At 53.1% G+C, this 22418-nt stretch overlaps 2 protein-coding genes across 3 annotated transcripts; one reads left to right on the forward strand and one right to left on the reverse strand.

Moving 5' to 3' along the window:
- The first annotated feature begins 3870 nt into the window (after positions 1-3870).
- Positions 3871-5557, forward strand: LOC112947932 (G-protein coupled receptor 55-like). 2 transcript variants are annotated; one of them, XM_026040110.1, is made up of 2 exons: positions 3871-4211; positions 4441-5557. In XM_026040110.1, the coding sequence occupies exon 2, from the start codon at positions 4518-4520 to the stop codon at positions 5448-5450; it is 933 nt and encodes a 310-aa protein (XP_025895895.1). In that variant the 5' UTR covers positions 3871-4211; positions 4441-4517; the 3' UTR covers positions 5451-5557. The 2 variants fall into 2 exon arrangements, with proteins under 2 accessions (XP_025895895.1, XP_025895896.1); XM_026040111.1 differs by having other exon boundaries at positions 3871-4168.
- A 5760-nt stretch (positions 5558-11317) lies between these two features.
- On the reverse strand, positions 11318-21910 carry ITM2C (integral membrane protein 2C). Its single transcript, XM_026040137.1, has 6 exons — positions 21890-21910; positions 16499-16630; positions 14928-15116; positions 14353-14463; positions 13638-13788; positions 11318-12755 (listed from the first exon to the last, which is right to left on the reverse strand). The coding sequence occupies exons 1-6, from the start codon at positions 21893-21895 to the stop codon at positions 12664-12666; spliced, it is 681 nt and encodes a 226-aa protein (XP_025895922.1). The 5' UTR covers positions 21896-21910; the 3' UTR covers positions 11318-12663.
- Positions 21911-22418: the final 508 nt, after the last annotated feature.

Here is a 22418-nt window from a genome sequence, read left to right on the forward strand (position 1 = left end):
TATTTTTAAGTGTGTCAGTTACATCCTGAATGCGGTTCAAGCAGTGTTTTCCTAAGGACAGGGTAACAACAAGCCGATTCCGTACGCGCAGCCTCACAAACATCACAGCTCCTCGGTTCCTCATTTTCAGGCAAGGGGATTATCCACGTTACCAAACTCCAGGGACCACTGGCTTCTAACTTCTTTTTCAGCCGCGTTGCTTCCCTGATTTGGTTTCCCACACACATGAAGCCCTTGCGCGAGGCTGATGGATGGGAACAGACAAGAAGCTGCTGCTCAAACCGGCTACGAAAGCCCTGTTGGAGGCACAGTCCATGCCTGGYTCCTGCTCCAAGGAGCACAAGAGAGGTGTCCTCTGCACCAGCCCCACGGAGAGCTCCCCTCGTGCACCTCTCCCTTCCAACATGAAGATGCCCACGAGCAAAAAGCCCTTTTGGAGGCAGCCCAGTCCACAGCACAACTGGAACTTGGCTTTGGAGGCGCTTCCCTCTGCAAACCCAAGTTTAGCCACTGCACAGAAGTGCTTATGAGAAGGCAGAGGGGCTCAGGGGACGACCCTTGGGGCAGTGTCTGCACCCAAATGCACAAGGCAGCAGGGCCCAGGAGGGACACAACGCTTCGGATGGCACCTGCTTTCCTGGCGTTAAACACCAGCATGGAAGCAATGTGGGAATGGCCTCCCATCAGGGTAAACTTCGTGTTGCCAGCACCCCAAGCTACAAAAATCRGTTAGGAGAAAACTACAAAAATCAGTTAGGAGAAAACTACAAAAATCAGTAAGGACAACTCCAACAAAAAGACACGTTATAACATTAACTGCATCAACGGTGAGCAAATTCGAGAAAATTAGAAAAGTGTGAAAAAGCAGCAAGAAGGTGCCAAAGCAAGACTGATTTCACTGACCAAATACATGTGGGCGCTCACACACACACATTTTCACATGGGAAAAAGTGACAGTCATCTAATGCTACCCTCAGCAGCACCACAAGAGCTTAGCCAGATTGATGTTTCAGCACCTTTGCCTATACAATGAGAGAAATTCTGTTTGCAAGGCAAGCAAACGAAAGAAAAAGGATGCTTTTTGTTAAATGTGCCGTGAATTCTTGGTCAAATAAACCGAGTATTTAGACCTACAGAGTTCCAAGCTGGACGGTTCTAATAGGCATAATCATAGAGRGGAAATAAAAACACGGTGAATTACGAGCACTAAGCAAAGTTCCATGAAATGTCAGGTGACTCAGCGATAAATGTTTCCRCACAAGGTCTGCACCCCAATTAACACACTTAGAACAGTGCAAGAGCCGCTTGAAAGCCACTTCCTGAGCTCAGCTACGGGAATAAAAGGAGGGAGAAGCACATTTTTCTCTTAATCCTCCCCAAAATCTGCACACAACACAATGGCAGAGATGCTACTGCTTTTATCGTATATACGTAACCTCACCTCTTAGAAATTGAGGTCTGGTCTTGAAATTAAATCAATAAAGACTCAAATGAATTTTAGAAAATTGGCTTGGTATATGGAAAACGACATCAAGTATATGTTTTACTCTTGATTACTCTCTTGTCTTGCATATGCATGCACTAAGCACTTCAACACTAAGAAATGCACTTACCATCTGAACATTAACTTGGTGTACGAAGCAGCAGACAGAGCAGTCATTTCTGAAGACAGGACTTCTGGAAGACATGCAGGTGTCCAGACATGATCAATGCAACGTTGGCTGCACAAAGGGAGCTGGTCCCAGGAAAGGAGGACCCTAGAAGTAACATCTTGGCATTGGGAGGTATCTGAATCTGGGCAACTCCACTCCACTAAAGGTTTCTCACATGACCTTTGGAAAATCCTTTATTTTTATGTTTCAGTTCTCCCACTGCTACAATGGGGAAGATGAGAGACCTCGCTTATGTCAACGGGATGAGACAAGGACACTTACATTTAGGAAAGCACAGAGCACCCGGCCACGGAAATTCTGATGGTGCAAGAACAGAGGAGCGCTGTGGTTTCATGTTCAGATGCTCAAGCTGCCTCCTAACGTCTAGCTCAGGCACAGCAAGCCCTGTGCCACCTCAGCACAATGCCCCACRCAGATGATTTTGGATAAAAAGGGTGCAAAGTTAGCAAAACACCCAACTTGCATGGCCAGGACCTGAGCCTAAGGCAGCAAGATTTTACCAGGCGGGATTGCTCTGCACGTGGCACACGTGGCCCAACGCTGGCAACAGGAAGGAGTCTCCAGGACGGCTAAAACAGATGAAGAAAACAAATTTTATTAATTAAATCCTCTGGTGGTGCATTCTCCCTCTGCTAATAACACAGACGTGATATCCAAGTATCTCAYAATACTGCAAACAAATGCATTACTGCTGCCCCATTAAATTCATACTATACCACGACTTGCCATTTGAATCAAGACAGTCGTTTATACACAGTTCATACAATGAAGTAAAGGAATGCAATGAGTTTGAAAAATAAAAATTTCCACTTTTTTTTTTTCAAGTATTTTCCAAATATTTTGAAAACAACAGTGTTTTCCCAAAGGGAAGTATTTTACAAYGAAATATCAGTGTATATAAACTCTGACTATTCAGACTTGGTTGCTAACTACCATCTCTCGATGCTGGTCACCCAACAAGACCCACAACATCTGCTGTCCTTCAAGGCAGTGGAATATAACCCATCATTGACCTGAATGACCTGAAAACACAAACTGGCATTTCTCAGYATAAAAACATGARGAGTTACGAGCTCAGTGTACGACTACTYGTGYATCACRCTAAATACAAACCATAGGTCTCTAGGACACCACAAGRAAAACAAAGCAGGAAATGGGAAGTYGCTAATGGGATTTAACCAGAACAACTCCGGAAACAACCTCATATTTTTTTTTCCCAAGGAATGCCAGCAAGAAGAGCCCTGTTTCTCACRTTCTTCTCCAGCACATCTGCTGCTGCCACGGACAGGATACTGCACTGGACACAGTTTGCTCTCACCTGAACACCCGTTCCAATCTTCTTGTTTAGTTATTACTTTTCATAACGAGGTGCAACCATCTTCCATCCCTGGCCGAGGGGCTGACCGTGCTGGTCCAGGCCTGCAAGCGAGCATGATCTATACAAGGACCTGCACCAAACACCATCCCACCACCTCAAAATATGTAAAATCACCTTTTGTGCCTGTTTTGACTGAGGAAAGTGGCACGAAGCCTCCAGTCACCTTCATCCTTAGGTTAACGGTTCTTGCAAAATAATGGCCGGACAGTCCCCTTGGAAGTCAATTTTGCAGTTCTGACCTACTGGGAGATCGTTTATTTGTTAAAAACAGAAATGCTGCTTCGGGTTTTTCAAAGGTAATTGTTGAAGGCAGATATAACTAATTATAAGAGTAGGGGAAAGGTATAGAAGCTTCTCAGAGGTGTTTTACGGGCTGCGACAAGACCCTGCGCCGCGGTGCCTCAGCCAGACCCCGCTTCAGACATTCGGGGAATTACCCGGGGTGCAGAGACTGTAACGGGAGGGACTGAGATCGGAACCGGGCCGTGTGCGGGGACCCGAACCGGGGACACGAACCGGGGRCAGCGCCCGCGGCGCCATTTCGGGAGCCKCCGCCTGCCGCCCGCGGCCACAAGATGGCGCCGCCCCACAGCGCCCGGCGCCGCCTCAGCCCGCGCTCGCGGGCGCTGCGTTTAAAACAGCAGTAAAACAACACGTCAACCCCCCACCCCRAGCTCAGAGGGGTTTATTATTTATTTTTTTCCATCCCTCGGTGTCGCACAAGGCGAGAAAAAAAAAATACTTGGTCGGCACCGGGGAGAGGCGTCACCTAAAACCKSMGGTTTTAGGTGACGCCTCTCCCCGGTGCCGACCAAGGGCTCCCTCGGAGTGCAGGGCACAGCTCTTACCTCGGAAGAGAAACGGGTGCTTCGCTGCCAGCAAGAGGCTGCCTGGGCTGGGAGGAAACAACGTGGGGATCCGTAACTCGGGTGGAAAAAAGGCATTAGGGAGGAGCAGCCACCGTTTGAGAGCGGCACCATTTCCAGGCAACGAGGGAAGGCCAGGAGCGTGCGTTTATGGGTTAGGGTTGCTCTGAAGGGATAAAGGACGAAGGTTTCCTGTGATCGTGACGGAGAACGGGACTGCAGGAACAGGAGGGAGCCTCTTTTCCCACCAGGTGAACCTGGGATCGTGCTAGAGTCCTTGGCCAGAGAAGAAAGGTGAATTCCTTCAAAACTCTTGCCCAGAGGGTCTGTAGTTGGGCATTTTCAGTCACTTGGTGGTGAGGGGAGACAGGCTGCAGCTCTCAATGGACAGCAGTGTGCCAGCTGTGTTAAGTGTGCCCATTTCAAGGCAGATCCTGGGTTATTAAGTCTTGACATACAGCAGTCCAAGGGGAAAAAAAATACATCTCTAATTTTCTTTTTTTTTTTTTTTTTTGTTTTCTAGGTCTGTGGAAACCTGCTGACCTCAATAACCTTTGTGCCAGGTCTCAAAGGCAGCACTCATCCTTCCTTGTGGCAAATATGGTCTCCCCCGGCAGCGACGTGAACGAGACCCACGCTCACGGCAGCATCAGCGCCACGGTGGAGCTGTTCCAGCTGCTCACGTATGCTCCCACCTTCGTTCTGGGGCTGCTCTTCAACGCAATGGCTCTGTCCTTCCTGTTCTTTAAGGTTAAAAAGCTCACCGAATCTACCGTCTACATGGTAGCCCTCATTTTCCTGGATACTTTGCTGCTGTTTACTCTTCCTTTTAAGATCGTTTCCTACCACCTTCAGAACAAGTGGAGCTTGGGCTCCGCGTTTTGCTCGTTCTTGGAAAGCCTTTACTTCGTCAACATGTACGGCAGCATCCTCATCTCCCTGTGCATCTGYGTGGACCGGTACCTGGCCATCCGGCACCCCTTTGTGGCTCTCAGGCTGCGATCCACCAAGAAGGCCGCTCTGGTCTGCGCCCTCATCTGCCTGGGCACCTCAGCCGGCACCGCCTCCACTTTCCAGCTGCACGGACAGGACCACAACTTCTCATCCTGCTTCCATAACTTCTCCAAAAGTACGTGGGAAAACAAAGGGTTGTTCAGTGCCCTGGAGACCGCCTTCCTCTGCAGCATGGCCACCATGATCTTCTGCACCATCCAGACCCTTAGATGCCTGAGAAAGCTCAGACACGCTGCCTGCTCCCAAATAAACAGAGCAGAGAAGATAGTGGTGACAAACCTCATGACGTTTTTGGTCTGCTTCACTCCCTACCACGTGGCATTCCTCTTGTATTTCTTGGTCAAGAACAACGTCCTTCACAGCAGTTTACAGCCAGCCCTACGAGCCGTCCTCCAGGGCACCCTTTGCTGGGCCAACCTGAACTGCTGTCTGGATGGGATCTGTTATTACTTTGTCTTAAAGGAGTCTTTGGAAGACTCGTTGCAAAGCGACCAGAAGACATCCAGGCGCAGGCTCTGAGCCTCGTGCTGCACGGTGGTCACTGGGACGCCTGTCCTGACGGTGTCTCTGGCTGTGCAGACCTGCCACCAGCACAGCCAGTGCCGTCTCCTGCCAGCGTCCTAGGAGCAGCAGGTTCCCCGTGGTAGGTACCCCATGGCACGGGCACAGCTCCCTAGGCAGAGGCAAAAAGCTGCTCGCCAGGTGAAGCGACCGCTTGAAGCASCCCCGGTGCACGGAGCTGCTTTGTTAGGTGCTGCAGGGTAACCGCTTATAAAGGGCMTTGGCTTTAAATATTGAGGTCTGAAAATATTTCAGGAAAGCCAAAACTGAGACCGCTCCCAAGAGCCTACTCCTAATTTATCTCGCACCACATTATGTGTTGACGTTTATGGGTAAAAAGAAACTCAGTTATTTTCTATAAATGGTCCTACGTGTCTCTGTTGATGTGATTCTTTTTGAGAAAAAAAGCTCTGTTCTTACTTAGCAGTGGGACAAGGGGGAGGGCAGCGCTGGCAACTGCCCCCTGCTCACAGCACTTTGGCCTACAGGAAGGGTTCCTGGCCAGCAGCAATGCGGCTCATTCCCACCGGAGCGGCCCCGCGGGCTGCTGGAGCTTCCCAACATCCCAGGACTCCAGGGGGTCCTCAGGGAAAGGTGGCGTTAAGGAGCACTGAGCGCCTGGTAGGCACCAATGAGAGACCATCACATTTACCAAGGTTCATTAACTGAGGCAGTTAGCTTTTGCATTCATGTTGAGCTGCCTCCCTGCAACACATCCTCCAGGAAGGGAGCTAATCCCGGCCTTTTCACTGCCCATTTTGGTGAAGGAAACTGTGCAGTGTATTGATTGCCTCCCAGAGCTGGTGACTTTGCACCTGCAGACTCCAGCCTGTAAAAATGATGATTTTTTTTCTCCAAGTTGCTACATCTGTGTATGAGATTGTACCAAATAAATCCATTTACTGGGGAGGGAAACACTAACCTGACACAGACAGAGGTGTGTGCTGGTGTTCCTGGAAAAAAACGCTGCGCCTTTGCCAGGTTAAATGGCGGCTCTGGCACCAGGCTCCCACAAACTGCCWCGGCTCGGTTCCTGTTGGGAACCTTGGCAAAACCGTTCTGTACAGACCAAGCTCTAACCTGACGTCCCCGAGCAGCCGCAGGATCCGAGCCCACGAGACACCTTCCCGCAGTCTGAAGGGGAGCACAGGAGGAGCAGAGCCCAGCAGCACCTCATCCACACCAATGGGAGTGAGGTGGCTTCAGAACAGCCCAGGTGGAAGGAGGGTGAAGTGAGTGCCTGGGCCCTCCCACGGGCAGGTTTGTCTGCTTCCTGCAGGCTGGAATTGCTAAAAGAAACACCTTCCTGCAGCAATAGCCCGYGGGCACCCTGGTCACCACGTGGAAGGGGCTGGTGTGCCCTGGGGGGATCCTTGAACGTTCCCCTCTATCACCAGGGATCAAGGACACTAAACCACAGCGAAATGGTGCAAGCAGAGCTAGCGCAGAGGGATGGCTGCAGGACCAAACTGGACGTGGCACACGCGGCCACGGCTCTGACTCATAGTGAGACCCTCCGTGCGTCCCCCCGGGCAGCGTGGAAGYAGATCCCAACCAGCACGAGCCCTCGGTTTGCACCGGCAGCACCGGAATCACGCAGCATCGGTCTCACCCTAGCTGCCCGTTCTGGGCACAGTCACACCTGCTGCACCAGCAGCACAGCCCGTGCTCTTATGTAACTCTCGTGTCACTCACTTCCCTTGTGTTGCCCACATCCGCCTGTTAGCAGACACATCTTGACAACCTCTCCGTCTTTGCTGCAAACCCCACACTGCCCTGTCCCCCCTTCCTTGGCCAGGTGGTCCAACTTCCACAGTGTGACAGCTGAAACCTGTTTCATTTGCAGCACATGGAAGCGCTGCTTGGTTTTCATTTTCTTCCAGCCTCAGCTGAGAGGCTGTTTCCCAAGAAATCCTTCTAAGAATCCTATTTCCCAAGTCCTTGCTAAGTGCATAGCATCAGTGCTTACAGCTAACATTTCTGTGTCCCTTAAACACAGCTGTGCACAGAACCCCCATAAGTCGCCCTCCCTCTTACCCAAACATTGCAGAATTGTTTAGGATACAGATATTTTCCCTGATGAGAGAGGCCAGGCAAAGCAGCAGAGGCCGTGGGTGACCCTGGCAGGGAGCTGCACGAGTCTGGGGACATCTGGAGCGTCAATGAGCTCGGCAGCACCGGGCAAGTTCCCAGACCTGGGAGCTCCAGAGCGGGGCCGGGAGCCTCCGAGGGCCACGTTTACCTGAACCTATTACCTATACCTGAACATTTACCATTTACATTCCACCTGAAGGTAGAAACTCCTCTCTGCCACAGGCAGTTGCTGTGGAAATGAGGGCAGCGTCAGGGTGGATGGGAGTGTGAAGGGTCTCCCTGCACACACTGTAGCTTCCAAAGGGGGAATTACGGAGATGGGACAGCTCCTGAGAAAGAAAAGGTCTTGTTGTCCTGCAAATCTCATCCACTGGGAGGTCTTGTTGTCTGCAAATCTCATCCACGGGGCAGAATAACGGAGGAGAAAAAGAACAGGCAGAGACTAAGCAGCAGAAGCTTCTCAGCCCAAGGGTTTTCAAGAGGCATCAGCTGCTTTTCAAACAGGAAACCAAAAAATGAGACTGTCTGTAGATGTGCTTTTGCATCCCTGCATGGGAGGCTGTAGACGTTACCAAAAGCTAGCGGTGGATTTGCTTTAACTTTCTTTTTGTCACTTAAGTCCTGTTCCCTAGAGAGGAAGCCATTTTTAACATCAGTTACAAAACGTTTAAAGCAGAAAATATTTTTTAAATGAAAAAAAAGAAGGAAAAAAAAAGAACGGTGGTAGCAAATAACCATAGATCTCCAAGGCCCATCTCCAAATAGGTCCTTGGGACAGCTCAAATCACTGCCCAGCAAAACCTGGATTGGGAAACCAGGCAGGAAAAAGGGCAAGTCTGGAGCCAGGGCAGTATCTGCAAAAGGCAGCTAATAACCAGCAAATGCAGCAGCAGAGCGGTGGGGGAACTCCAGCCCTTCAGCCGCTGCCGAGGAAGAACCCCCATCACAGGCACGTGCAGTGCCAGTTCTCAGCGTCCGTATGAATTTTGCACGCGTTTATCTCAGCAGCATCCCAATTTTTCTGTTTTCCCTGGTGAGATCCGACAGCAGCCGGCCTGCTTGCCCTGAACCCCATCCTGTGCCGAGCACCGCCCGCCCCACCACAATCCCACATTCCTGCCACACCGAGGTCCAAACTTTGGGAAAGCAGCCTGAGCAGAAGAAAAGCAGGTTGTTCTGCAGCATAAAAGCTGGGGCAGATGCTGAGGGGTGTCTGGGCTGTCGCCCTTCCTACCTTTTTACAGCATATAAACTGAACGCGCTCAGAGGTTGCCAATATTAAARCGTGTTAATGAGGTTAAAGTCTAAGCTGCAACTTCTCCAAATAGTCTCGGGTGGAACTACTTGTCCAGTAGTCGTCACGCTGAAATAGTCGAGCACTTAATAAAACATTTGGGGTAAAAAATAAACTGCAAATGTAGAGAGTCCCGAGGTCCCCGTGGGGAAGCACAGGGCACTGCCCCTGCAGAGAGGCAGCGTTTCAGGCACAGCTACAAATGCTGAACACATCCCAATTGCCAAGGAGATTATTACCAAACATTTACCTTCTAGTGCCATTAAACAACTTCATGAAAAGCGCTGAACAAAAGCAAGGTGCATTTTCTTGGCAAGCCTCGCTGCAGAATGGACAGGCCTCCTTCTCCCTGCTGTAACCTTTCAACCACGGCTGATTTGTTATTTAGTACCTGCTATTATGAAAGCAACCAGGTTGGGTTTTGTCCTGTGTTTCCTTGTACCTTCCCTGGCCAAACATTAAAAATTCTGCAAGAGGGAAGGGAGGAGGGGGAATCTGGGGAGGCAGGTTGCCAAGCTCGGAGCGGGATGGCCCAACAGGCTCGTTGCAAACACGCCTCGTGTTGGGCACCGTACCGAGTCGCATCACTCYGGGCTGTGCTTTCGTCGGGCTCCTTCTCCTCGCAGGAGCTTCAGGTTTGAACATCTCCTTTGCAAATCCTCTCAAAGGCTTCTCGAGGTGCTTGATTAGGCAGTTCTTTTCCCAGGGTTGTACCAGGACACAGGGACACAGACAGCCATGTCCCGGGTGGCATGAGGGGTGCTCACCGACACCACCAGCGCCGTTTGCCATTGCTGACCGAGAGCAGAGCTGAGATTTTTCTTGCATTTCTCAAATCCACTGTGCGTTTTCCTAACGGCACCAGCAGGGCCCTGTCTGTGCTGCTGGATGCGGCCCCGTTGCCCGGACTGGGGCGGCCAGCACCGCCACAGTGGCCAACCCCAGGGCATGTGGTACCCCCAGGTACCCACCACTGTGCCCTGCGTGTTTTAAAAACCTTGTTTTAATGAACAGGAGCTGATGAGAGGGGTGCACGTCCCAGCAACAACGCAGGTATCGCCTTGTGAAACCGCTGTTTCCAGCTCAGAGCTGTCGGCTGCCCTGCAKGAGGAGAGGGAAACCAGCAAACAGGGGCGTGAAAACCTTCACTTCACGAGTAACAGATGGGGAACAGAGCAGTGTCCTAGAGAAGGCTGCTCAAAAGCAGATGAGTTTTAATTTGGGAGTTTCCTCCAACATGCTCCCATCGGTTGCTTCCTCTCCCAAAGCTTCAGGCCTTGTTTCAAGCACCCCATGGTCTGATTTCAATTCTGTTCAAATACAGCGCTGAAAGTTCAAGTATGAAATTACAGACTTGGCCTTTCCAGAGCAATTAACCCGATAAACAGAGCAACTTCCTGGCTTCCACGAGGAACATCTTTGTGCGGCACGGACGCTTAATGAGAGCCAGCACAAAGCAATCCCACATCCAGGACAGTGCCGTTCCCCGAGGAAACGCAGCAGCCGATTCCTGATCCTGCAGCTCCCAACTTGTGYCCAAACCGGAGCCCTTCCCGCAGCACCGGGGACGCGCGTGTCCCTTCCACGCAGCCGCCACCTCGAGCAGCGGCAGCACCCTGTGCTGCCCTACGCAGGCATCCTAAGATGCCAGTTTTATAAACATCAGGCATCTTATTCCAAGCACGGGCAGCTGGGTTCACTGAGTGTTCACCTCAGGAGGACGGAGCGATCGGGGAAGGGGAAATGTAACAATGAGAAATGAGTAGCCGCAAGGAGCGGTTATTGAGGCGTTTGTAGCCAACACAAAATCTACTTTTTCCTTGTCTTTACTGATCCGTGGTCTTACGAGATACCTAATGAACTCACCTCCTCAGCATTCCCTATTTATTTCTTAGGAGAGCACGTTTTAATTTTCACAGTAAATCTCTCGGCGGCGCACAACGCACATCCCAACTTCCTGCTCACGGGCCTCTCTCCTGGGCAAGCCACAAGGAACAGGCGCAGAGGAACGCTGCGTTTTCCAGACACGGCTCCAAAGCCACCGTTGCCACCTGCAGCAGTCCCACCTTGATGGCACCCACCACGGACAACAGCTTCAGCTCCAGAGCTTCGGCCACGCAGCCCCGCGCTCCCCAATGAGCACACGCTCCGCACACCACAGGTGGAAGGTTTTATTTACCCCACAGATGCTCCCCCAGAGGTAAGAGACCCACCGCACGACGGACACGGAGCACTTGCACGTTGCCCCTCCAGGCATCCCGGAGGCGGCAGCTCCTCGCCAGGAGCCCGTCCTGGCCGCCGGGGACCCACAAGAGCCAGCAGGAGGGGAGAAGATCCCCGAGCCTCCCACAAACAAGCACAAATGCAGGGCTTAAATTTACCAGCTTGCTGTTCACCCACCACGAGACACAAGCCTCCATGTCCCTCGCTGTCACCCGCTCCACAGCGCCCCATTGGAGCTAAGACTAAGCTGCACTGAGAAAGCAGAGCCCTTCTATAGGAAAGCAAATGCCCCTGTGGCAGTGGAAAACCTTCCTTCCCCACCAGCCTGCCTGAGATTCTTCATTTTACATCAAGCACAAGGCAGCACAGGACCAAAGCCTCCTCTAGCTGCTTACACACAATGTTTCTGGCCAACTCTATGCTAACCAAAAACCCACTCTCAGCCTCTAAGGCCATAATCCTGTTATACAAAGCGACTACTTTGGGATCCTGTTTTGTTTTTCATCTGTTTAGCTCACATCATTTCTACTTAAAAGTTCCATTCTAAAATATATTGACATTTTTTGGTTGTGCTGAGTTAATGATTGTACTTGCATTTCCTTTTCCTTCCTCTTTCTGAAACAATAAACTCATTTCAACAGATGGTGACTGAGTCCAGATTTGCTGGAAACCAATTACCAAGAACGTGCCAATTTGAAACTCTCCCTGTTCTTTCAAGCCAAAAAACTGCCTGCATTTCAAGAGCCTAATTAATTTTAACTGTATTTCTGGAACAGAGGGAAGAATATCTAATTACTCTACAATTCCTCCCTCTGATGATCAACAGAAATGTAGTTTTGTTCACCAATTTCTCGGCAGTGCATCAGTCTGCTGAATCTTGCCCTTCTACACATATCTGTGCCAGGATGGTGTCTGCAGATCGTGCCAATGGCTGCAGGAATTGCTATCAAAACCTGTTTGAAGATGAACCTGCTTTCATCAGGGGTGATATGAGAGCAGATTTCTCTCTKTCTTAAAACCAGCGAGGAATCTGCTCTGCACAGGCCGCTGCCTGCTGCTCCATAGGCAGGTCTGGGCCCAGCAGGGACAGACCTGCCTGGCACCGGGTTTAAGCAAACCCCCCAACCTGCTGAGCTTTGCAGAGCAGTGTCTGCAGCCTCGCTGCCGTGTGTCCCCTTGGCACCTCCCAACAGATATTTCCAACCATTACAGCCCCAACGAAGCCGTTAGCCTGCTCCTTGGCACAGCCCAGGGCTCTGCCACGGCGGCACCAGCACAAAACCCCTCGGCCAGGGAGAGGGCAGTCCCTTCCAGCACCCCTGGCCTCAAACAGGTCGCTTCTACTCACAGGTCCTCTCTGACCACGGCGTAAATTTAAGCCCAGCAAAACGTCTCAAGCAGGGAGTACAGAGAGAAGAGAAGCCGCTGCAAGAAGTTAGAGCTGCACAAGCAGGAAAGGGTGTAAGAAAAGCAAGRGGGGTGATCGTGTCTAAAGAGAGGGTTAAAAACATGTGTGTGTGTGCAAGCAAAGCCAAGGAACAGCAGGGCTGCACAGGGGCTTCACGACGTCTTGCAGATAACCGTTTCGATCACAAAAGTGTTCTCAAAGTGACGAATGCGACGGCAGCTCCCGGCCTCACGTCGACTTATACCTAGAAGAGAGGAAAAAAGAGGAGAGTGGGGAAAAAAGAAATCAAGTATTAATAATAATAAGCATTAATGCTCCCATCTATGAGCATCTCACGGCTACAGCCCCTTCAGGACAGGAGGGAACCGCACACGGGGTGGGTGGCAGGCAGGGGACTGGCCTCACGCAGCGTGTGCCCCACGTGCTTCCCACTGAGCATTGCACAGAGCCAGGCAAGGCCTGGAAATCTGCCGTTCCCACTGGAAAAGCAACCAGGAACTAGAGCCGAGGGGACTTTGGGACCTGCAGGCCCTCAGCACCCCGAGGTTGCCCCCGAGATACAGGTTAACATCTCTGAGGAGGCTTTAAAGACCTCGGTATCTAAAATCAAACACGCTCAAACACAAAAACAGAGTTTTTGCAACCACCCTGGCATCAGGACGCAAGGACTGCTGATTTTCAGGAAATCGCTACCAGGCAGTCTAAGGCTGCCTCTTCACTGCTCTCTCAATACTGCTAGGAACCTAATTAATTAAAGGCAGTCTGCAGTCTAATCGACTCTGCAGAGCTGCCACTGAAGCAGGTGTCTCCAGCAGGGAAGCTGTCCAGGCAGTTCCCAACAGCCCTGCCATCGGTCCAGCCCCAGAAGCCCGCGTGAAAACCAAGTGCTGGCTCCTGCAGCCACTTCCATCAATGTCTCTACGAGGCTGGTAGACACAGCGATGGAAATACTTCAAACGGCCCGCGCTCGCTTGCAGTAGCATCGCTATAGACGTGGGCACAGCTGAAACACCCCCAAGGGTCTCCCATAGGACTGTGCTCCCTGGGAAAGCTCCTCTCCGGGCGCGGAGAGGCCGGCAGGGCTATGAGCACCGAGGAGGATGAGGAGGGCGCGCGGGGCGCTCACGTGGGCGCGCGCGCCGCCGCCGCAGCCCGTAGGTGTCCTTGCCGCGGCASAGGCGGCCGATGAAGGCGCCGAGCTGCTCCACGTCCCGCACGGGCTCCGTCGCCACCATCTCCTCCTGGACGAGGTAGGTCTGCGGCAGGTACGTCCCCTTCTGAAACGACACCGGCTCCGTCAAAGGGACGTTGATTATTCCGGGTGCGCGCAGCGTTCCCAATGCTGCTAATTCCCCGGAGGCTCCGCTGCCAGCCTCCGTGCTCCCGGCTCTCCCATTCCCTTCTGTGCCAGGCTCTGGCCACCTGCCACCACCCAAAGCTGTGGCTGGTTGGGCACGAGCTGCTGCTAAACGCAGCGCTGCCCCGAGGGGTTCCCGGCACCTCGCGGCAACAGGATGAACGGCAGGGAATGCTGGCAAACAAGCGGGAGCACGGCAAGGACCGGCCACCAGGCATGTCTCCAAGGGAGGGATTACCCCAGTCCCAACTTTCTGCCCCTCAGCTTAACCCTGCCATGCTGCAGCTGCAGCGAGCACAACCMAGGGCTTGCCTGCATCCCAGTGCCCATGTGCAGCCTGCAAAAGCCCCATTTTGGGCTATTTATGGCTAAAAACCCCGAGGCCATCGCTGAGCACAAACGCAGCTCTGCCAGGGCCGAGGCTTTGCGGACACGGCAGCTGGTTTGCCCGGAGCGTGGAGGCGCACGGGAGCGTTGGCCGCACCTTCACGTTAACCAGCAGCTCCCAGAGGCTGCGCGGGGGCATCACCACGGACGTGTTGAGCTCGATGACGTAGCACTTGTCCAGCGCGAGGTCGTGGTAGGCGGTCAGGCCCTGCGGGGCAGGCAGACGGAGCGAGGGATTAAGCACTTCCCGGTGAAACGTTCCCGCGTGCGGGAGGAGGAGGGCGCGGGGAGCGGGGAAGGGGTTTCCTCCATGGAGCGGGGAAGGGGTCTCCTCCACGATCACTCTCATCCCAGGAGAGCAGCCTCTAACCTCCACCCGGGGGTCTCACCAACCCTTTGGTGGCCCTTCCCGCCACCACAAACGCCCTTCTGCTGCCCTCGCCTCCATCTCCCTCACACCAAGGCGCCGGCCCTTGGCTCCCAAGGGACTCACTGCCACGGCACAACAGGCAGGGGGGAAACCTCAAAGAGGTTTCTCCTCATTGAGGAGAGCGCTCAGTACCATGACCCTTGGGGACTGATGGACCCCAGAGATCACCCTGCGCCGTCTCCTGCCCTCCTCCTCCTCGCCCGCGCCGCCCGCGCCGCGGCGGYGGCCAGCGGCGCCCTCACCCGCTGGAAGTCGTGGATGATGTCGGCCGGGTCGCTGCCCCCGAACTGGGGCACGGGCACGTTGATCTGCTCGTAGTTCTCCTCGAGGTAAATCCTGACGTCCTCGCGCAGCTCCAGCTGCCCGCGGAGGGGCGAGTGGAGGGAGTCCTCGTAGAGGACGCCGCAGTGGAACAGGCTCTCGCGGGGCACCTGTGGGGAGCAGAGCCAGGGGCACATCCTGCACGGGCGGGCCCCGCTTCCCACCACACAAACGCTGGGAGCAGTGCAGGGAGACCCCTTCCTGGCACAGGCACCTGGGAACGCTTCAAGATCATTCCAACAGAAAACGGTTGTCAGGAAGGTAGGGCAGAAAACCCTTGTCCAGGACACTTCTGCGTCCCATCCAAGCAAGACTGTCTCCCCTCCCACCAACCAGATTCAAATGGATTGAATTCCATGTCAGATTCCACAAGAGAATTCACAAACTACCAGCCCTACATTTTACATCAGGGTTATCCACATCCCTCCATCGGTAACTTCCAGCAATTGCATTTTCCTACACAGGGCATATAAGCTCACGGTGAGTAAAGCACCATTTCTAAGCACATCTTAGCATGCGTGTTGCAAAGGCACCGAAACCAACTGCAATTTTGCCTCCTGGAGCCGCTCACATCACAGATGACAGGTGGCCCTTGCAGACCTGGAACATGAAGGCCCAGGAGCCCGGCTCCCTGAAGCACCCTGGTTCACATAAAACCCGACTCCACTGCCGGGCGATCCCTGAGCCAAGCCCAAAGCTCAGCAGCTTCCTACCAAAGCCGCTCTGCTCTGTCTCACTCTTAATGTCCCRACCATTGCTGCCTAAGTGCACAACAGGACCGGTGCAGTGCTCAGGCTTGGGGAGGTGGTGCAAAAAGAAAGAGGTGCCAAAATGTACTGAGGTTGCAGGCCCAACTTCTGTAGACTCTGACCTAGTTTTCTAAACCTACTCTTCACATGTTTTATTAATAGCAATAGCTATTTTTGTTGTGCTTATGGTATTGCTGTGCGGGGCTCAAAGACAAACAAAAAATGGCAAAAAGATGCTCTGTCTTGCCTGTATCTCCCTGTTCCCTCTGGGGTCTGGCAGAGGCTGCCCAGGGAGGCTGTGGAGTCTCCTGCTCTAGAGGAGACCCAAAACCCGCCTGGGTGCCACCCTGTGCCCCRTGCTCCGGGTGTCCCTGCTGGAGCAGGGGGTTGGACTAGACGGTCTCTAGAGGTCCTTTCCAACCTCAACCATCCTGGGATTCGGTGTCTCCTCTGCCCCCACAAGAAGCCACTCTCCAAAGCARGTTTGCAGCTAAGAGCTGTAGGGTTGCATTTACAAGGCAGGATATTTTTGTGGAGTCAGAAGCAACAAGGGGCSGGAAGAGGAGAATTTCCACAGGCCCATCCAGCAGCTGCACGGGGATGAGCCTGGGCCACCACCTCAGACATGCCCCATTTCTCCGGGGCAACGGCCGCGCTGCAGAGCAGCAAGGAGCAGCCCCCTCGGAAAGGCTGGAGGAGTTTGGGCTCCCCCCTCTCCAAGAGCCCCCCAGGCGCTCCCATACCTGGGCCACGAAGAAGTATCTGTAGACGTACATGGAGGCGAAGGCCAAGCCCAGGAGCAGCACCAGGAGGCCCACGCTCAGGTAGCAGACGCCGCTGAGCGACGCCCTCCGCGCCGGCGCCGCCGGCTCCTCCTGCGGGCAAGGGCAGAGCGTTAGTCAGGTGAATGTATAGATTATATATTATAACACRCCACAGCACCGGGGCCTGCGGTGGGGCTGGGGAATGCAGGCCGCGGCCCTGCAAAGCTGCCGCCGGGTGACAGATCCCTCTGGCATGGAGGGAAAGGCGTTTTTAGGCCTCTCCCACCGCCTCCTGTGCATATATATTTATGTACACACACACATATATGCATATATTATACCCTTATTATACATATACACACATTATACATAATTAGACCGTCAAAAGGTGGCCTGTAAGGTCGCATCCATCACCTCTTAGGACCAGTCAACCCTACTCAAGATGCTCAACATTTCACAACTAACATAATCCTTCAAAACGTGAGGCAGGAAGGCAAGTCTCTTCCTTCCTGACAGTCCCTATAAGCTGGAAGCCGGATCTGAAAGGGAACGAGCAGCTCCTGTTCCTAAGGACCACCACTAAGGAACACCCCCGACACGGGCAGAGGACGGGAGGTTCTGCAGAGGCTCCAGGTCAAAGCTGCCCTGGACCCTCAGCCCAGCGAGACGGGCAGATTCCCAACCCTTCCTTTCCCTCCAGGTGGAGCAGGGCCTGAGGAAGAGGCCACGGCCTGGCCAGTGTCTACAGAGGCACCTCCAGGAGGGAGCCTGTTCAAAGCCGTGGCTCTGACGACCGACAAACAGGAGAGAAACGCGGTGGGACGCGGCACGGGGAGCACCCCGCGGCGAGGGGAGGCCTCCATCCCACGCAACGGAATCCGGAGCCGAATCCCGCTCGTTGCTCCAAGGGAAGCGCGCAGCAGGAGGACGGGGCGCTCCGTGACTCCAGCTGTGCTCCAGRCAGCCGCCGTGTCCCCGGAGGAGCCGGGTCTGAGAAACACACAGCAGGGAAGGCGATGGATCCTGCTCCCCATTCACTTCAGCAACCAAAGGCCAAGATGGACTCAAGGGGAACGCAAAGAACCTGAAGGCCTCCGTTTCCAGCATACAAAGTCCCATGTTTGGCTTCAAAATCAGCTACAGAATGTACAGACCTGCATTAAAACTCCCTCCATTGACTGTAAAGGTGGGGTGAGGGGGTCTATAACCCACAACRAACAGCAGAGCCATCCCAGATTCAAAACGCTGCCAAGGCTTTAGACCAGGGGGAAGACCATATGCACATATACACACAGCTATAGATACATACAGCACAGGACATACAGCTTCCAAAGCAACCACAGGGGACCGGCGCCGCGCCGGCCGCCCCTCTCCTTCTCCATCCCGTTCTGGGACTAAGCGGCTGCTTCTTCCCCCTCTTCGCACAGGAGTGAGGAATTTGCTTCCGTGACGCTCTTATTTTCCTTTGGGCTTTTCTTTTTGGCACAGGCACAACAACTTCCAGCTGCAGCTTCTCCCTCCCCTGTTTCCAAAGGGCAGAACCAGCCATGGCACCAGCAGAGGCAGCGAAGCCCCTTGTGAAAACAAGGCTGCTCGTAGGAGACCCCCAGCAAGAGCCCCCGGCCCGCAGGGCCCAGGGGAAAGAAACGGCCGAGAAAAGAGGCAAAAAAAGGTCCCAACGCGGATGCTTCACACGCTGGAGGCTAAAATACCGAGAAAACTCTGCAAAGCAAATTCAGAGGGACGGATTTAAAACATGATGATGATGATGATAACAACTAAAACAACCTCCCTCTCCCAAATCCCATCATCCTGTCCTTCCCCAAGCTCTAACAGCATCGGCATTACAGGGATGCCGAGGATTCCACCTGTTACCTGGGATTCAAACACGAGTCCAGAGGGGAAAAAGCCTCCCAAGGGCGGAGTTGGAGGGAGGATCCCCTCTTTCTTCCTGCTGCTTTCCAGCTCTTTCATCTGCACCTTTTCGCTGAAAGGGAGCGCCGCCGTTCCAAATTCAGGCACATTTAGCATTTCTGCTAGACACAGTAATTCTCTCTCACAAACTGCCTCCTGTTTTCACTAGACCCTTTGCTGTGCTCATTTCAAATATAAATTAATTACTAATTACATTACTAATATCAGAAGGTTTACGGGGAAGTAACCAAAGATACAACATCCCGTGTGGACTGGAGAGCTGTGGGCATCTTGTTTCTGCTCCCGTGGGGTTAACTAGCACAAGCATCGCACTTCCCAGCGCCGTTCAACACATACCTAGCTATTCCCAAGTCACTCCGTAAGCCTGGAGCTCTATTAAAACTCCATGACTGCTATTCCACATCTGAAACCATTTTCCAGCAGCAACAAAAGAACAATATTTTGCTGCCTGCATAACCTCGAAGTGACGTGTACTCAAGGTCGGTCAATCTTCCTACCTTCTAATGACCACAGGATTGCTATATTTACAAGTGCTTAAATCGCTGAAAACGCCTCCAAATTGCACGTATTTCCTGATGGTTTAAACTGCTGATTCTCGCTGGCTCCAACCGAGCTGCAGGGCAGCGGGATGCAGAGGGCGGCGCGTGAAGCCTCCTCATCCTCGGCCTCTCGGGAGGCCTCGGCACCGCGTCCGGCTCCGCGTCCATGCACAGGGAGCCCATGCCGACGTCCATGGGATGCAGGAGCCCCGGCTCAGCCGCGCCAGGAGACCTTCGCCCAGGAATCCGGCATCCCCGAATGTCATGGAAAACAATGCCGGCAAGATCAGCCGTCTCCTGTTGTCCTGTGACAGACCTTACCCCGTCTGGCTCCCATGTCCCACGGCTCAGCTCCAGACGGCCACAGAACCAGCTGGAAATACATATTTTTAATATCTTTTCTAGACTACGTGGACTTCAAAGAGTGACACAGCACTTCTGGGGTAGGAAAAACACCCAAGGCAGTGAAGGGAGCCCCAAAAAGCATTTGCTACTCAAGGCAAATTTTATTCACCTGGCAGGACCTGAATGGGAATGATTTTGATGGCTGGAGTCTGGCAGGATTCATGATTGGTTGCATTTTTATTATTTTTTCAATAATAAAAATTATTATTTTTATAGCGAGCTCGTGAGGAGGACCCGGATCCTGCCYGAGCTTGAGCAGCTCAGCAGAAGGAATGATTTTCCAGCTGCTTTCATGGCAGCATGAGCCAGAGGGCCAGCAGGATACCCAGCTCTCCGGCAGCCTTTGCAGGGCTCCACATCCAAGGTGGGAAGAAGCCAAGCACCTTCTTTGGCCCATAATGAAACCCGAGGAAAGCCTGGAAAGGGCTGCAGGATCGCAGTTGGCCGCATTCCCTTGGAGGATAAGGATACAAGGGGCATATCCAGAGCATGAGAGCACACGAAGCTGCTCCTAGCGCAGGGATCTCCGGCGTGGAGCACGGATGTGCACGTCCGTGCTCCACGCCGGAGATCCCTGCGCTAGGAGCAGCTCCTGGCACGTTCTGTACAACGGAGCAGGCAATTCCCAGCCGTGGAAAAACGGAAACCCCATCAACCTCACGCTCCRACATGGGACCATCCTATAAGGAGCGGGATGTCCGCAGGTCAGGAGAGCCTCCGGCTGACGACCAAACGTGCTGGTTTGTCCCTTTCACGGGAATGCAGAGCCTGGTTTCCTCCGGCCCCGCTCCCCTCCCTGCTCCCGCTGCCAGCGGGGTTGCAATCCCTGCGGATACAGCCAGTGCCCTCCTTGTCACCCGAAGCAGATCCCAGAGGTGGGGAGTGTTGCTCGCAACGAGAGGCGCCCAGGGGCCGGCGCCGCGCTCGGCTCATCCACCCCCAGCACCTTCCCCATCCGCCCCCATCCCTGGAGCCCCAGGATGCTGCCAGAGCACCACGGAGCCGGGTCCCCCTGCACTTACAGCCACCGCCGCGGCTCCATCTCCCGCTGCTGCCGCCTTGTCCGCCTTGAGCGCGGCCGGCGCGGCCGGGAAGCCGATCTGCACCATGGCCCCGGAGCCGCCGCTGCCGCCCGCGCGCGCCGGGGAGGAGCGGAGTGCCGCGGCCGCCCCCGCCAAGCTCCCGGAGCTTCTCCGCCACCCGCCCCACGCGATCCTGCGTCACGGCGGATCGATGGGTTTGTTGGCACGGCGGGCAGCGAGGCCGAGGGGGGTCCCTGCATCAGGCTGGCCGAGCCTTGCACGCAGACACGGCCCTGCAAAGCGCCGCGAGAGGGGCACCCAGGGGCGCCCGGGCCCCTCGCCCGCCCTGGGGGGGCCCCTGCGCTCAGGCACCCCCAGCACCGCCCGTAACAGCGGTGCCAAGGGCTCGTGCGGCTAATAACGTGATAAAGTCACGCAATTCATCTCCTCTTTCGACCTGTCCAGGTCCACATCTTGCTCCTCTCCCCAGCAGGAGGGCCCCCCTGAACCCCACTGCCCTCCCTGGCTGCTGGCACCGAGAYGCAGCTTCACGTCGCCCCCCAAGCCCGCCTCGCTTCCGGGATCCCGGGAATGGAGACGCACACAAGGACCCACGAGGCTGCAGAGCCGCTGAGCCCAGCTCCGGCATTTCTATCATTTTTCACTCTAACACACACAAAAAAAAAAATGCAGAATTGGTGGGGGACACAAGTTATCCCTAGAGCAGCAGRTTAAAAAATAGTAAAGGACCCAAAACATTTTTTTTTAATTTATAGAAAAGTATCCAGAAGATGATAAAATGAGTCATGTTACAAACCTAATACTTCAAGCTCTGCTGCTTATTTAAAGCTTTAAAACATATCAGTCACAGCCAGGTCTTTCTGAAATATGTCCTCAYATCAGATACAGACCTGGATAATTTTTCAATAAGAAATATCCTCCAGCTCCAGGCCCCTTAGTTTGAGGCTTAGGGGATCAGGACTGACAAAAATTTGCAGTTTCTCACTAGCACAGCTTAAAACACATATCTCTTTCCTTGGAGGAGTGACACACCACATACGAAAGACCTTCCTCAAATCTAGCATCTTTTCCATTATTAAACAAGCAGGTTTCAGTTTAAAACTGCTACCTTCCTGACATCATTAAAAACCACACGGTATTTTATTAGCTCCCAATAATGAGGTTTCTCTCTGTTGCAGGTAATTAAGTTCAATTCCAGGAACAATTTATTTGACTGATCTTTCATTAAGCACAGCAGCAGGATAGCGCTTCCAAGGTAAGGGACCAGTAGGGATTTTATCAACCTCTAGCAGAGAAACTGTCCGCTATGTTACTACTTTTAACTCTTCAGAAACACACTASTTAATTTAGGGAAAAATAACAACAAAAAACACACAAATGATTAAAGAAATAGCCCCAGAAATTGCTTTAATATCTGCTAAGCCAACTAGAATTTGTCTTTTACTGACCTGCATCTGTTTCAGGGTTCATCCTGGTGCATTCATCATCCATCATTTCATCAGGCTCAAAGAAGAATGTGAATTTTAAAGCCCTCAAATCATCCTCTTGTCCCACTGCAGTTCTAAATAGTGGCTGGTACTAGTTGCTGTGCTGTAAAAACGGGCAGAACTAAACCACGTTTAAAAGTAAACCTTTATTTTCCTTTCCTGTACCATAGTGATTACAGGCTAGCTGGGTAGAAATTAGAGGGGCAGGTCGGGTTAACAACAAAATAAACAATAAAAAACATATATTTTTTTTTTTAAAAAAAGGGAAACATATAATTATGTTAAAGGAAGAGAGCTCAAATGAGGAGGCTGCCTTGCTCTGTTTGCTGCAATCTACCTCTAACGACCCCATATAATTGCATGAGGCAAAGCAATCACCTGCAGCCCCCGGATCCCAGGCATGTGGCCACWTCCACTTGCAGCTGGGCGGCATTTCCTGGGATAGCCCCTCCATCCCAGAGGGAGCCTTGGGTTCCTCCTCTCTCCTTCT

This window comes from Nothoprocta perdicaria, unplaced genomic scaffold, assembly GCF_003342845.1.
Source record: "Nothoprocta perdicaria isolate Ctin4 unplaced genomic scaffold, notPer1 scaffold_25, whole genome shotgun sequence".
In the NCBI taxonomy this organism is placed as follows: domain Eukaryota; kingdom Metazoa; phylum Chordata; class Aves; order Tinamiformes; family Tinamidae; genus Nothoprocta; species Nothoprocta perdicaria.